This window comes from Chionomys nivalis, chromosome 4 (assembly GCF_950005125.1).
Source record: "Chionomys nivalis chromosome 4, mChiNiv1.1, whole genome shotgun sequence".
Lineage (NCBI taxonomy): Eukaryota > Metazoa > Chordata > Mammalia > Rodentia > Cricetidae > Chionomys > Chionomys nivalis.
This window is the reverse complement of record NC_080089.1, coordinates 54,730,287-54,746,258: the sequence shown is the minus strand read 5'-3', so window position 1 is coordinate 54,746,258 and position 15,972 is coordinate 54,730,287. Positions and strand designations below refer to the sequence as shown.

Sequence of the window (15,972 nt, the reverse complement as noted above, 5' to 3'; positions counted from 1 at the left end):
CTCTAAATCCTTAGACCAAAGGGGCGATCTGGTCCTATGATTTCTCAAACTGTATCTGTCTCTACAAATCCCCAGACTGTCCTGAGCTCCTTTCTCCTTCTGCCTTATATTTTTCACTCTATCCATCCATATCACTCCTGTCTCTACCTCCCTTGTGCTGGGATTAAAGAATGTGATCTTAAGTGCTGGGATGACCTTTTTGTGAGCTCTGCTTCTCTTTTAGACAGATCTTGTATAGCCCAGGGTGGCCTTGAGTCACAGAGATCCATCTGCCTCTGTGTCTGAGTGCTGGGATTAAAGATGTGTGCCACCACTGCCTGGTCCCTATGGCTAACTAGTGATTAAGCTCTGCACTCTGATATTCAGGCAGGGTTTTTTTTTTATTTTATTTTTTTTATTCTTTTTTAATTAAAATTTCCACCTGCTCCCCGTTTCCCATTTCCCTCCCCTCCTCCCAAATATTGCCCCCTCCCCCCAGTCCCCTCTCCCTATCCCCACTCCTCTTCTACTCCCCCCACACCATTCCCCCTCCCTCTCGATACTAGAGAGCAGTCCAAATTCTCTGCCCTGCGGGAAGACGAAGGTCTTCTATCTATGTCCAGGAAGGTGAGCGTCTAAACAGGCTAAGCACCCACAAAGCCAGTTCATGTATTAGGATCGAAACCTAGTGCCATTGTCCTTGGCTTCTCATCAGCCTTCATTGTCCGCCATGCTCAGAGAGTCCAGTTTCAACCCATACTTATTCAGTCCCAGACCAGCTGGCCTTGGTGGGCTCACAATAAATCAGTTCCACTGTCACAGTGGGTGGGTGCATCCCTCGTGGTCCTGATTTCCTTGCTCATGTTCTCCCTCCTTCTGCTCCTCATTTGGACCTTAAGAGCTCAGACCGTTGCTCCAAATTGTCTCTACCTCGATCTCTGTCTCTACCTCGATCCATCGCCAGATGAAGGTTCTAAGGTGATATGTAAGATATTTATCAGTATAGGATAGGGTCATTTCAGGTTCCCTCTCCTCAGTTGCCCAAGGTACCAGCTGGGGACATCTCCCTGGACACCTGCGAACCCCTCTAGAGTCAAGTTTCTTGCCAACCCTAAGATGGCTCCCTTAGTTAGGATATATACTTCGCTGCTCCCGTATCCTCCCTTCCTATATCCCAACCATCCCAATACCCCGAGCTCCTCCCATCCTCCCCTTCTCATGTTTCTCATCCCATTTCCCCTTTGCCCCATGCCACCTCACCCGCAAGTTCCCAGTTATTGCCCTGCAATATTGTCTACTTCCCCTCTCCAGGCGGATGACTATATGATTTTCTTTGGGTTCACTTTCTTATTTAGCTTCTCTAGGATCACAAATTGTATGCTCAATGTCCTTTATTTATGGCTAGAAACCGATTATGAGTGAGTACATCCCATGTTCCTCTTTTTTTTTTTGCTATAGCATAAACAAAATATTACCATACCTATAACTCAGGCTTATTACTAACTAGCTATTTTATCTTAAATTAACCCATTTCTATTACTGTATATTTTACCCCGAGGCTCATGGCTTGTAGTTTCATTTTTCAGGATGTCCTGCTCATTTAGGGTCTGGGTGGTATCTCCCTCTGACCCTACCCTCTTCTCTCTGTATCTTTGCCTGAATTTCTTGCCTAGGTATACTCTGCCTTGCTATAGGCCAAAATGGCTTATTGACCATTGATAGAAATACATATTTATAGCTTACAGGAGAATTATCCCACAGCACTTGGTTTTGGCAGCAAGTGCCTGTACCCACTGAGCTGTCTCTCTGGCCAGTGTGATCAAGTGGCTTAAAAACTAACTTTAGGTTTGCACTTGTTTGTTGTTTGCTTCTTTTTCCTACTTCCTGCCATCTACTTTTCATCTTTAAACTTCAGTCTTAGTTGTTGTTTCAGGCGCTGCTCCTGCCTCCGTCTGATGCTTGTGAAGTGTGGGTTAGGAAAACAGCCGAGAACTAGCTTCTCTTGTTACAAGTAGATCCAAGCTGACTTCCTAGGCTGCCTTATGGATTAAGGTGGGCACTGATGTAGGGGAGCTAAGAACGGAAGCAAACATGCTCTCATTCCTCACAGTTCTACAGCTCAGTATTTCCAGGCACTGCTGTATACCTGACACTACCCAAAGAAGGGCTTAGGAAGAGGGAATTTAGTCTTGGACTTAGGAAGAGGGAATGTAGTCTTGGACTTAGGACTTAGATTTCTTAGAGTGGATTGGACAAGTTTGAATATAACTTAATGCTGGCATTTATTGCTTTTATTTGAAACTTTATTTGAACAAACCTGTGTAAAATCTTTATGTAGCACTAGGTGGCATACTATGACTTCAGGTCAAAAATTTGTTGAGATCCGTAAGAAAAGTGCCCGAGTAAGAATGCTGTTGAAATAGACATCCATAAAGTGATTACATATCTCATACTCATGGATTCCCTGGTGCTTATACTAAAATGAGTAAAAGCATTATGTTCCTGACAAGTTTGCAAGAATTAAGTTGTGAAAAATGATCAGATTTTGAATTTTTCTGAAAGGAGCAAATTCAGGATGTTACAGAAAGCATCAGTAATATACTATAAAAACTGTTCCAGACAGTAACAAGAGGAGTATTAGTATTTTTACATGTTAAATATTAGAATGCAGAAACTTCGTGGTGGTGGCACATGCCTTTACTCCTAGCACCCGGGAAGCAGAGACAGGCAGAACTCTGTGAGTTCAAGGCCAGTGTGGTCTACAAAGCAAGTTCTAGGACAACCAAAAACTGTTACACAGAGAAACCCTTTCTTAAAAACCAATATATATGTATATCTCAACAAAGAATAAAAACAATCCTCAAGCTGGTGGCTTTGTTCTTTCCGTCTTTCTGTATTAAGTACAACAGAACTGAGTTGGTAATGGTGATACTCATGGAGAAAGGGGCATTCAATCTGAAGTTTCAGGTTCAGTATTACTGCAGTCTTGGGACTGAGCTCATCTGCTTTGGTTCTTGGAAGCTCATTACTTTATGAGGACTTGATTAGATAGGACACAAAGTAGGGAATTTTATGTGATGCTGTGTATACCTGTAAGATTTTCTACAGGGGAATAGAGAAATTATCTGAGGGAGCTGAAAGTAAGGCATCTATTTAAACTTGGTCATTTGGCCTGGAGTCAGTCGTGGTGCTTTTGTTTAAAGCTATGGTTGTGTAATCTGAGGGATAGCAGGAAGTTCAGACAAATGGAGGGAATTTTCACCATCATTGGGAAGCAGAGGGAAAATAGAGAATTTTGAGAATCTAGAGACCATAGTATAACACAGGTCCCTGCGGAAGCTCTAATTAGTTAGGTAGATGTTTCTGGGAATTTCAGGACAAGGCCTAAAGAGTGAAGGATGGAAACATAGACATTAAGTAGAAGGCTATAAGTTCTGGAGAGAAGACATGAATTCGCCTCTGATCAGAGTATTCTGATAGGTGGGATCATTTTTTCTACTAGTTTGGATTTTTTTAGTAGTAATTAGTTCATTCATTTGTGTACTGAAACTTTATTTTTGTTACTCATAGATTTAGCAGGCATCTTCATTCTCTTTCCCCCATATAACAAATTTTTCTATGAGCATAAAAATATGATCTCTCTTTTAAAAATCTTGTTTTTCTTTAACTCAAAAAGTGTTTTGTTGTTGTTGTTTAGACTTTATATCTTTTCTCTAATTTTAGTCTTTGATCTAGTCTCTCATTTGCTATTTTTTTATTGTTATTTTGATTGATATGGGGCTGGTGTAGGTACAGAGTGGTGGTGGTTCTGCTGCTTGCTGTAGTGGTTCAAGCTTTTGGTTATATTTGTTTTGGAAGTGATTTAAATTTTATTTTATGGTTTTAAACCTTAAGACAGACTTGGTGTCTGATGAGACACATTCCAAACCTCAGATTGGTTTGTGTGTACATGATGTGGAGGCCAGAAGTTGACCGTGGATGGCTCCCTCTGTCTCTCTCCTCATTGTTATTATGGTGCATGTCTGGAAATATGCATGTTTACGCATGTGTTGGGGGTACATGTGTCTGTGTATGTGTGTGTGGAGACTAGAAGTCAACATTGGGTGTCATGCTCTTGCTTTCTACCTTGTTTTTTGAGATAGTGTTTCTCACTGAATCTTGAGCTCACCTACTGGCCAGGAGCTCTTGGTATCTTCCTGTTTCTGCTTCCTTTGCTGAGATTCTGGTGCATGTTGTCATGCCCAGTTCTTTTTTACTGGGGTTCTGGTGATCAGACCTGAGGTCCTAATGATTGTAAGTTTAGCTAAAATATTTGTCCCTTTTTTCCCAGATAACCAAAAATTTCTCTTTATAGGATTCTTTCCATGAGCTTAAAAGTAAGATATGATCTGTTTTAAAACCTGTTGCTGCCTTTACTTGATGTCAGTAAGCACTTTTACATTAATCCATTAATCTTCCCCCTTTTATTTTTAGTTCATTATATATTTATTTGTATTTGCTATGTGTGTGCATGCAAGTGTCACAGTGTTCATGTGTGGAGGTCAGAGAAGGTCAGAGAACAACTCATGGGAGTGGATTCTGTTCTTTTACTATGTGGGTACTGGGGATTGTACTCAGGTCTTCAGACTTGTTGGCAGGAGCCTTTAGGACTGAGCCATCTGTTGCCCCATCTTATCTTTTGAGTCAGAGTCTCTCACTGCGTCTGGAACTTGTATGTTGGCTAAAGCAGCTGGCCTGACTCTGCCCGTCCTTACTGGGTTCACAGCTGTGTTCCACATCACTCACTTTTCATGTGGATCTTGGAGACCTGAACTCGTTCTCTCATGCTTACACAACAAGCACTTTAACCACTGAGCATCTCCCAAGCCACTCAAATCAGTTTTTAAGTATTTGCTCTCTGAATAAGTGTGGAGAGTAAAGAATCTGTTAAATATACGCCAAGTGGTGATTGACACCTAACAGTCTCATAAATAGTGCTGTTTCAACGTGTCTAGGCTTCCTTCCAGCGCTCCAACAGTCATGACAAAGTGAGGAGGATTGTTGCTGAGGAGGGCCGTACAGCAAGAAACCTGATTGCTTGGAGTGTTCCACTGGAAAGCAAGGATGATGATGGTATGTGTTTTAAGAGTTAGCTTTCCCTTTGATGTAAGTTGGGAGGACAGACGGGTGTGCTGTAAGTCTCAGTGGTGTGGAAGACATTATGTGAGCTTTAGAACTCAAGACTAGCCTTGGCAGTGTAACAAGGCCTTCTGTAAACAAAATGAAACAAAGCAAAATGTATAAAGGTATATTTAGTTCTGGAGGGTGAGAAGATTTAAAGTGAATGCGCATAACTAGAACGATGAAGCAAACTGGCATAGTAGGTAAAATCCATTTTAAGAAGTATAATTTTAAAAGTATTATTATTTGTTTGCTGTTTTAAAAATGATGAAATTAGCCGGATGGTGATGGTGTACTTTATTTTTCCCAGTACCCGGGGAAGCAGAGATAGGCAGATCTCTGTGAGTTTGAGGCCAGCCTAACCTACAAGAATTAGTTCCAGGACAGCCAGGGCTGTTACACAGAGAAACTCTGTCTCAAAAAACACACATAATAATAATAATAATAATAACAATAATAATAATAATGCGAATAAGCTATTATTCTGGTAGGTGAAATGCTGACTTACTTCATAATTTCTATGTTTGTCAGTCATCTAATATAAAGAATAGCTTTCTCTTTTATTTTAAAATATTTATATGCTTACAAATTTTAATTTGTGTAGATTCATAACTTCTTATTTAATGGGGTACAATATATGTCTCTCTCTTGATGTTCAGATTGTTGTAGATTTGACTAATGGGAGATTCTTGGTGCTCCTGTTTCCTCTGTGTGTCCTTTGCTCTTTCTTTGAGAACAATTTTACATGATAGGATGTTTTAAGCTAACTAAGAAAACACTTAGGCTTCGTTGTAGAATGCTTATGTTTAAAGTCTTGGCTAAAAAAAAAAAATCCAGCGCTGAATATTTCTTTCTGAGAAAGCCATTGAATAAAGCAGTCTTTGGGAATTAAGAATATAGATTTAAAAATCAACAAAACAAGAAAACTTCATCAGCCATTTATATATTCATTGATGATGAATAAAACTGTACTCTTCTGTGGTTTCTGGATGGAAATTAGGAACTAGAGATGCCTGAATGTATTGTGTTGTTTAGTTGTATATTATGTATCACCTATAGTTTGTACGTTATCTCTTTTTGTTTATGTGTCTATTTCCTTTTTCATGCCTTGAAGGAAAACCCAAATGTCAAACTGGTGGAAAATCTAAGAGGACAATTCAAGGCACTCATAAAACCACTAAACAGGTATAGCATATATACCTTTTTTTTTTTTAAAAAAAACTAATCTGTTGTAATTCATTTCCTGAGTATATTATCCATTATATATTTATATTTAATGATTTGCATATTATCTATGTTTTACTTACACAAAAATTTATTGTAACTTTTTTTAATTTAAAAGTGTAGATTCTGTATTCAATATTTAAAAGTGTAGATTCTGTATTCAATATTTACCTAACCCTAACTACTTTATAAATATATACTTTTTTGTTGTTCTCATAGTAACCCTTATTTTCTTCACTTAACAAAGTGAAGTTATGAGCAGAGGATATTAGCCATTGGCTATGCAAGCATGAGGACCTGTATTTGAATCTTCATTATCCATATTAAAAAAAAAAGCCAGATATGGCAGTATGTACCTGTTACTCCAGTTTTGAAGGTCAGATACAGGTGGATCCCAGTAATTCGCAGAGTGGCTAGTTAGCTTCCCTAGCCAAAGCAGCAATCTTTCAGTTTACTGAGATACCTTGCCTTGAAAGGAATAAGGCAGAGAGTAGTATAAGACACCCACGCTCCTCCTATGGCCTCCACCTGTGTGTTCTGGGATTGAACACCTGCACATTGGAGTGCAGTCTCCAACAGAACCACAAGAATGTGAAATTACTATCTGAAGAGAGATGCTCAAAGAGCTATATAACGTCCCAGCGAATGGCAACCAGCAGTGTTTCTGCCTTAACTGCCAGATTTCAGTTTATAGCCTTAACCTTTCTACCACCTGCTCCAAATGTGGGAATTTATGATATTTTTAAAGCAATGCTACTTTTCATTTGTAGAAGTCACAATTTAGTGACTTTAAAAGTTTCCAAATAGATTCAGTAGAGCTATATAGAATCCAGACCTTCCTCTTCTTAAAAAAATGTTCAGGATAATTATAGTGAACTTTTCATTTTTTTCTTTTCATATTTGTTATTTTAATATTATTAGATATATTAAGTTAGCCGAAAGCAGAGTTTAGATCATGCTATCATTTGAGTTTACAAAGAGTGCACCTTACAGAAGCATCAATGACAAAGTTTCTTTTTAGATATGAATAAAAGATATTTTAAAAACAGTATAAGTATCCACGGATAGAAAGAAAACCAATCTTTCTATTTAGAAGTAAGTGGAGTTGGGGGACACAAACTGAATGGTCAAAGCATCTAGAAGATGAATGAGTTCCAATGCGATAAGAAGCCTGGGTGCCCTTTGCAGTGGGAAACAAATTCAGGTTCTGATTTGAAAACTTAGTCCTGTTCAGAACTGTGTAATCTTGGAATGAAAGAGACGCACCCTGTCAAAGGTGAAAAGACTGACAGTGGATTCCGAAGGCAGTGGAGACTGTCTCTGGAGTAACCCTCTGACTGAAGACTCAGTCTGTCATACTCCCTGGGGGAAAGTGTAGGCTCCAGTAGAAGACCCAGGAAACAGAACTATATGGTGCCAGATTGATGTTATCTAAAGGTAAACCAAATAAGGAAGTGAAAGACACAAAACTCAAAACAAGTAAATAAAATATCAAAGCATATGAAGAAAATGCCATGAAACACAGTCAGTACTTATACAAAGGAGAATTTCTTCCTTAGGACATGAACAGTAAGATGCTATTCTAAGGAGAACTTTCAAATAAATGAGTTTAGGTTCCTTAAGAGAAAGAATAGCTGTACAGGAAATTTGGTAAGTTATAAAATAAAGAAGTGAACTATTAATTTTAAATACTTATAGATTATCAGTCAAAATTTGAAAAACTGCAATCAATAGAGTAAATGGCACATTGGAAAGAGATTAGTGAAAGAACCTGCAAACTGGAGGGTGCTCTGAGGAGGATTTAGACGATGAGAGGCTGAAGACATGGAAGATGTGAAAGAATCTAGGGTGGAATTTCTAGTTCACGTCTTCGAAGGCTTCCAAAAGTAGGAAATAAATGGTACGCTGAAAGTTTTTTCAGTTGCTGAGTTCTCTGGGACTTTAGAACATAAACTGGAGCTAAGCAGCATAAATGAAAGTAACTTTTAACTTAGCTCTATTTTACAGTCTTCAGAACAGCAGGGCAAAGAAAAGTCTTTAAGCTTACCAAAAAGTACCACCACCTAGGATTACAGGTTCCTAGCAGTCTCTGTAACCACAAAAAGACAAAGGAGCAGTATCTAAGAGTTCTAAGGCCAGTGAACCCAGAAAACATTTGAGCTTAAGTTCTGTTCTTAGTCAAATAATTATTCCATTACAGAAGTGAAATAGAATCAGTTTTAGATACACAAAGACTAAGTTTAACCATTGTTTTAGTTTGTCTTGTGCTGCTGTGAAACACTTCCACGCGATGGGTAATTTAAAAGCAATAGCCAGTTATCTGGAATATAGTTCTGCAGGCTGAGAAATCCAAGGTCTTGGGCCCAGTCTTGTGAGAACCTTCTTTATGTCTCAGCTGCCAGAAAGTATTATGCCAGTACCATGAGAATGGGTTTGTTATTCCATGAATAGTGTCCTTTAAAAAGTGAGATCAGCTGGGTTGGCAGGATGACTCTGGGTAAAAGTGCTTGCTAACAGGCCTGATGATTTGACTTTGATCTTGGGCACTCACATGAGGAGTAGAGAAAACTGACTCCCACAAACAGTCCTCTGCCCCCACACTTGCACTGTGGCATGTGTACATAGGGTGCATGCACGTGGACTCTTCCTCTCTCAGCAGCCTTTAACTGCCATTGGTTTCTCAGCTAAGAGTGGGGCTTTGGGACTTCCTTACCCCCTCATGCTGGGATTTTACTGGAAAAATCTACCTCTGGTTTAGGGTAGAAATTTATTTGATGAGCTCAAGTGTGACATAAACTGAAAAAAAGTCTCAAATATTTATGTTGAAAGGTGTGCTTTATAAAAAAAACCCCTAATTCCTAGAAGCCTTTTTCTTACCTTTTAAAGTGTTTTGTTTATTTCACCAGAGTACTGCTGTAGACTGTAAAATAACATCCACAAGTGGAGAGAAGCATTTTGATAAAAGTCCCACAAAGGCAAGGCACCCACGGAAAATTGACCTAAGAGCTCGATACTGGGCGTTTCTTTTTGATAATCTTCGCCGGGCAGTAGATGAGATCTATGTGACTTGTGAATCGGATCAGAGTGTGGTGGAATGTAAGGTAAGGTGTGCTTTGCATCCTTCATCTAAAGTCAGATGCTTTCAAAGTTTTCCTACTTCTGACTTGTTTACCTCACTTTTTTTGGGTTTTAATTGTATACTTTTTACTTCATTACCTGTAATGAGAATTGTTCTTTGACTTTTACACAAAGATTGGTTAACACATGCTAGAGGCTTTATTGATTTGTAAGTTTTTAAATCTTGAACTTCTTGTTTGTTAAGTATTCTGTGAGCAATATAGTGGAAAGCTGTCTTATTTCATAGTTTTAAGGAAGGAATTAGATGTTATGTGTGTGTTTGCGCATGCACACACACATGTACACACACACATACACGTACAAATGTGTGCCTTCTCAAGAAAACACACAAATAGGAATTTGAAAGTAGTATCTGAGGCTGGGTGGTATTGGTGCACACCTTTTATCCCGCCACTGGGGAGGCAAGAGGCAGCGACAGGAGGATCTCTGTGAATTTGAGGCCAGTCTGATCTACAGAGCTAGGTTCAGGGCAGCTAGGGCTTTTACACAGAAAAACCTTGTCTCAACTCCCACCCCCCAGAAAAGTCATATCTGCATATCTGACTACTGTAAGTGATTATGGTGAGATTTCCATTTTTTGTTTGTTTGTTGTTTCATGTTTCATGCTTTAGTTGGAAATTGCTTCCTTCCTGCTGAGATAATTAGCATGCTTCTAATTCATTCTTGTTAGAGAAAAAAGATTGATTGCTAACTGTAGCATGATTAATAAAAACCCAGAGACAGATATTGGGGTTCAACCCGAAGGTCAGAAAAAGAAAACATCCAGCCACTGGCTCTTACCTCTATGTCAGTCCGAAATGGCAATCCTGCTACTGGGAATCTTCAGAATTGAGACTGTCTGAGAGCTGTCTCCTCTCATTTTATATTCCTCTCTAGTGCTGGGATTAAAGGCATGCACCACTACCACCCAGTTTCTATGGCAAACTACTGGGATTATAGGTGTGTGTCACCACTGCCTGGTCTGTAAGGCTGACCAGTAGGGCTGTTTTGCTTTTCTGATCCTCAGGCAAGCTTTATTTATTAAATTACAAATGAAATGCCACTACGGGAGGTTAGGATGGCAAGGGGGCTTACATTTGGGGGGCCCTTGGAGACTCTGATCTTGGGGTGTTATGTACCTCCCTGCCCCTAGCTAACGACAACTCCCAGTTGCAGCCACAGCTCTTGTGCATCGTCATCTCCCTCTAGTGTTGCTGTGTTTGAGGAACACTCACTGGTGTAAGGAACTGTCTTTTATTTCTGGTTCTGACACTCGTTTATCCAAAGGTGTATGCAAGTTTAATAATTATAAAGATTTTTTTAATGTAAATTATAGGTTAAGAGTGAAAGGTAGATGGCAGGGGCTGAAGAGATGGCTCAGCTGTTAATGAGTACTGACTGCTCTTCGCTAGAGGACCAGGGTTTGTTTCCCAGCACCCACATGGCAGCTCACAACTGTCTGTAACTCCAGTTCCAGTAGACCTGACACACTCACACTGACATACATGAAGGCAAAATACCAATGCTCATTAAAGAAAGAGTGAGAAAGGGTTTGAGAAAATTAGAGTGATGATTGTGCTATGAGATGATGCTTGATGACTCTTGCTAGCTTCAAGTTATGTTCATTTTCTCCTCCACTCTTCTGCCTACTAGAACTTCTAAATAATGTAAATAGACACATTTGATCACAGTCCAAGTACATGCTGTGTTACAGTCTTTATTCCTTTTAGCATTTTTCCTCTTTTATCATTATCAAAGCTCTATGCTTTAATTTTGCATTTGGTTAGTATATTTGTGAGACACAAAACTCAGAGATTTCCCTGATGTTTTAGTTTTTATTTATTTTTATGTTTATGGATGTTTTGCCTACACATATGTTGGTCCCTGGTGCCTGGTGGCAGAGCCCAGAGAAAGGACATCTGATCCCCAGGGACTGGTGTTTGAGACACTTGTAAGCTGCCATGTGGGCGCTGGGAATTGAATCCCTCTTCTCTGGATGAACAGCCAGTGCTCCTAACTACAGAGAAATCGCTAGCAGCATCCTCTTGTTTTTCAGGTGATTTAACCTGTGTTTTGTTAAAGCACCAAATGTTCCATTGGTGAGTTTTGTTCCTTGACTGAGTAATCACAGCTCAGTTTGGTGTCCATATTTAATAGCAGTTAATAACACCTGTATTATGTAATCTCATGAGAGGTGCAGCATAGTAGTGAAACGTATTTTTATTTTACTCAGGATTGTTGACCTGATTTATTTTTCACTACATGATTTTCTAGGCACTGACATTCCTGGAATACCACACTCCAACCTTACCCCTCCATTTCTCTTGCTTCCTTACAACGAGGGCTAAAAGATGGGCTGAAGAGATGTTGTCTTTTGGCATTTGTGCAGTTAGTATAGTGGTGGCCAGCCCCCTTCTTTGTTCACAGTAAAGTCTGAGGAGTAGATTAAGAGAATTTTGTTAGGACATTTGAGGGTCTAAACACACAAAGAGGGGAAGGATAGAATCTTCTCTGGATGGATATTTGCCTTGACTATGATGTGTCCGGAATCTATTAAGGAATTTTAAGGGAAAGAATGCTGAGAACACGTTTGTTTCCTTTCCATGTTTCCCATTTGACTCTGTAGTGTGGGGAACTTGATATAAATTTGTATACCTTGGGGGGGGTTGCTTTTAGAGTTTAGTGTTACCTGTGTCTTAGAGAATTTATGGTGTAATCAACTTACTGTAGCAGCCCATTCCCACTTGAGGGACGCTTGGGCAGTATGCTTCTGACCATTTGGCTATGTGTAAAGAATTCTGACAGATTTGAGCAGAGGGATCCAGTGTGAACTTGCACACTGCCCGGAGATCACATATGGTACCTGTGCAGTAACCATGATCTGTGTGTGCAGTGATGAGGTTGAGGCCACTGGTTTCAAATTGAGTCAGAGAAAAGAACCTGACCATATCCTGTCCTGGGAGCACTTTTGTTATCAGATGTTTGGGAATAAAAGTTGAAGATTTAGAGAAGCAGTGCAGTCAGTAACTAGAGAGACCTTTTACCTCTCCCAAATTCTCAGACTGAAGGATGATCCTCTTCTCAGACTGCATCTGCAGACTGCATCTATCTACACCAAAGCTCAGACTACAGTGAGTGCCTATCTCCTCCCACCTTATATTCCTCTCTGTGCCCAACCATATCACTTCTGTCTCCTCCTCCCTAGTGCTGGGATTAAAGTATGTGATCCCAAGTGCTAGGATCACCTTTGTGTGAGCTCTGTTTCTCTTTTGGATTGGATCAATTTCATGTAGTCCAGGGTGGCCTTGAACTCACAGAGATCCCGCTGCCTCTGTCTCATATTGCTGGAATTAAAGGTGTGTGCCTCCACTACTTGGTCTCTAGGGGCTTAGCTCTGCACTCTGATCTTCAGGCAAGCTTTATTTGTTAAAACACAAACAAAATATTCCTACACACTTGAATGATGGTAGTCTTTTGTGCTGGCTATTTTTTTTCTCATTTTGACACAAACTAGAGTCATCAAGAAGGAGGTAGCAGCCTCAGTTCAGAAAATGCCTCCTTAATATCAGGCTGTAGGCAAACCTGTATGGAATTTTCTTAAAAATGATTGATGTGGGAGGGCCCAGCCCATTGTGAGTAGGGCCACATTTGGACTGGTATCCTGAGTTCTATAACAAAGAAAGCAGACTGAGCAAGCCATGAGGAGCAAGCCAGTGAGCCATTCTTCCATGACCTCTGCATTAGCTCCTGCCTCCAGGTCCCAGTCCTGTGTGAGTTCCTGCCCTTACTGCTTTTGATGATGAACTGTCGCATAGAATGGCACGTGAAGTAAACCCTGTCTTCCTAATTTGCTTTTGGTCATGGTGTTTTATTACAGCAATAATAACTCTAAGACACCTTTTGCTGTACAAAAACTTTAGGTTTTTTTAAAATGATGATTTTATTAATATTTGGGAATTTCACATCATGAACCCTGAGCACACTCACGTCACAGGTCTCCTTGGCCACCCTCCCACCCTTGTGACCACCCCCGCCCCAAGAAAAAGAAGAAAAAAGAGAAAAAAAAAAAACAAGTCTAAATTGTATTCCTTATATACTCATTGGAGTGTGATCAAACTACAGGTGGCCAGCCCCTTACAGAAAATCGAGTCTTTCCCTGACTGCACCCCGAACAGTAGCCATCAGTTGTGGAGATCTACACATCAGCATCCGTATCACAAGTTTTAAGAATTCTCCTTGATGACTTTCTGTCTAGGCTCTTATTTTTTAGGGAGTGTGTTGGGGTGGGAGTATGGTTTGCCACAGAAGCCTTCAGTGTCCTTCTTTCTCAACTGAGTCTGCAGTCATCAATACCATGCCTAAAGAGTCAGTCCTCAGGAGCACGGATCATAGACTTATATATGGTCTCTGGCATTAACACATACCACTGACCTCAGCATGGTCCCCAGTGACAGTACAGACCATGGACATCATCATGTCCTGTATTTGAAGCAGTACTATGTACCCAAATGTGGCTCTCAGTGACAGCAGGGACCATGGATATCAACATGGCTTCAGATGGCAGTATAGGAAACTCACATAAGCATGGTGTCCTGCAGGAGCACGGTCAGGTGGTGGCCCATACCAAGGACCAATGACATCCCTATGGTCTTCATTTGTAACTTGGGTCAAGGACATCAACATGGATCCTGGCTGCTGTAGGACCACAGAATTCCCCAGGAATCTTGGGCTTCCACAAAGCCCAGGGCAGCAGACCATAGATACCAATGTGCCCTCAAGGGGCAGCATGGACAATGGAGGTCTTTTGAGAAGGTCCATTCCAGAAGATAAAGCATTCTTTATCTTGGACATCCTGTCATTGCATAGAACCAGGGCCATCATGCAGCTGGGCAATGTTCAGGGACTGAGTCAGAATTCAAGCTCCAGGCTGCTGCACACCACCCTGTCCACCCTGCTGGCTTCTAGGAAACGGATATTTTCCCCTGTCCACTGCAGGATTCTCTCACACCTACCACCAACATTGAGTCTCTAGTTTTGTCTTTCTCCACCACTCCATTCTTCTGTCTTTCCCATCTCTCCATCGAATATTCAAAGAACTTTAGTTTTATCGGTTTCCATTTATTCGTTTTTGGTCTCAATGCCTGTGCTACTAGATCATGTTCAGATAGCCCCATCCTTTGTCTGTAAGTTCAGGGATGTTCCCTACTTTTTTCTTTTACCATACTCAGGGCTTCGAGTCCTATGTTGTGGTGCTTGTCCATTTGGGGTTGAGTTTGTGTAGGATGAGACAAAATGATTTATTTTATTCTTTTACATATAGCTTTCCAGCTTGACATGCACAATTGGCTGAAAATGTTATTTTTTCCAATATGTATTGTTGACTTCTTTATAGAAAATAAGGCAACTTATATTTATGTCTTCATTTCTAGTCCATTGATTAGCATGTTTGTTTTATGCCAGTACCATGGTTTTTTTGTTTTAATTATTACTGTAGTTCTGAAGCTAAACTCAAAATATGGGGTGGCGATAACGCCAGTGGCTTTTTTTTATTGTTTATGATTTTTAAGCTATCTTGGTTCATTTGTGTTTCCACATAATGTTTAAGATTGTTTTCAATGTCTATGAAGGACTTTATTGCAATTTGGTGGTGATTGTACTGTTGGTAGGTTTTGGTAGGATGCCATTTTCACTGTTTTAATACCGCAATCTACGAGCATAAGAGGTTCTTATAAATCTTGTATCATCCTCATTTTTAAAATAACTGTCTGTAGTTTTCATTATATAAATCTTTCTTTTCTATTGTTAAATTTACTCCAATATACATTAAATTTATTCCAGTGTATTTTGTGATTATTATTTTGAATGGTGGTGTTACTCTGATTTCTGTCTCAGTGTGCTTGTCATAGGAAAACTACTGCTTTTATGCACCAGTTTGCATCCTGTTACATTGAAGAATGCAATAATGGAGAAAATTCAAGATATGAAAATAGAACTTAATAAAGAAATAGAATTTTGGAAGAAAAGCCAAAAACTAAAAACTTGAGGATTTCAACCCAAAATTCAGACAAAAGCTTCACCAAGATATTGTATCAAGTGGAAGAGAGACTAGTGCATCCTGAAGACAAAGGAGAAAAATTGGATTAATAAAAAAAAAGTCAAATCTAATAAAAAAAAAAGTCAAATCTAGAAGGATCCAGGAACAGAACATGCATGGACTCTGGGACACTATCAAAAACCCAAACCTATAAATAATAGCTATATAAGACAAAAGAGACCCAGGCCAAAGGCACCAGAAATATTTCAACAAAATTGTGGAATAAAATATCTGTAATCTAATAGATGTCTATCAAGTTCCGAGAGATATAGAGAATACCAAATACATGGGACCAGGAAAAAAAAACCAAACAAACAAACAAATAAAAACTCTGTATATCATATAATAGCCAAAACTCTAAATATGAAGTATATTTAAAAATATATCAAAAGCTGGAG

At 39.6% G+C, this 15,972-nt stretch overlaps 1 protein-coding gene across 2 annotated transcripts in view; it reads left to right on the top strand.

The window, feature by feature from the left end:
- The window catches only part of Scaper (S-phase cyclin A associated protein in the ER), a 372,041-nt gene that overhangs the window by 12,238 nt on the left and 343,831 nt on the right, over positions 1 to 15,972 (top strand). For both annotated transcript variants that reach the window (XM_057767374.1, XM_057767371.1), the window contains exons 3-5: positions 4,974 to 5,091; positions 6,254 to 6,324; positions 9,270 to 9,464. In XM_057767374.1, coding sequence (XP_057623357.1) covers positions 4,974 to 5,091; positions 6,254 to 6,324; positions 9,270 to 9,464 — 384 coding nt within the window. The remainder of the gene's footprint in view (positions 1 to 4,973; positions 5,092 to 6,253; positions 6,325 to 9,269; positions 9,465 to 15,972) is intronic.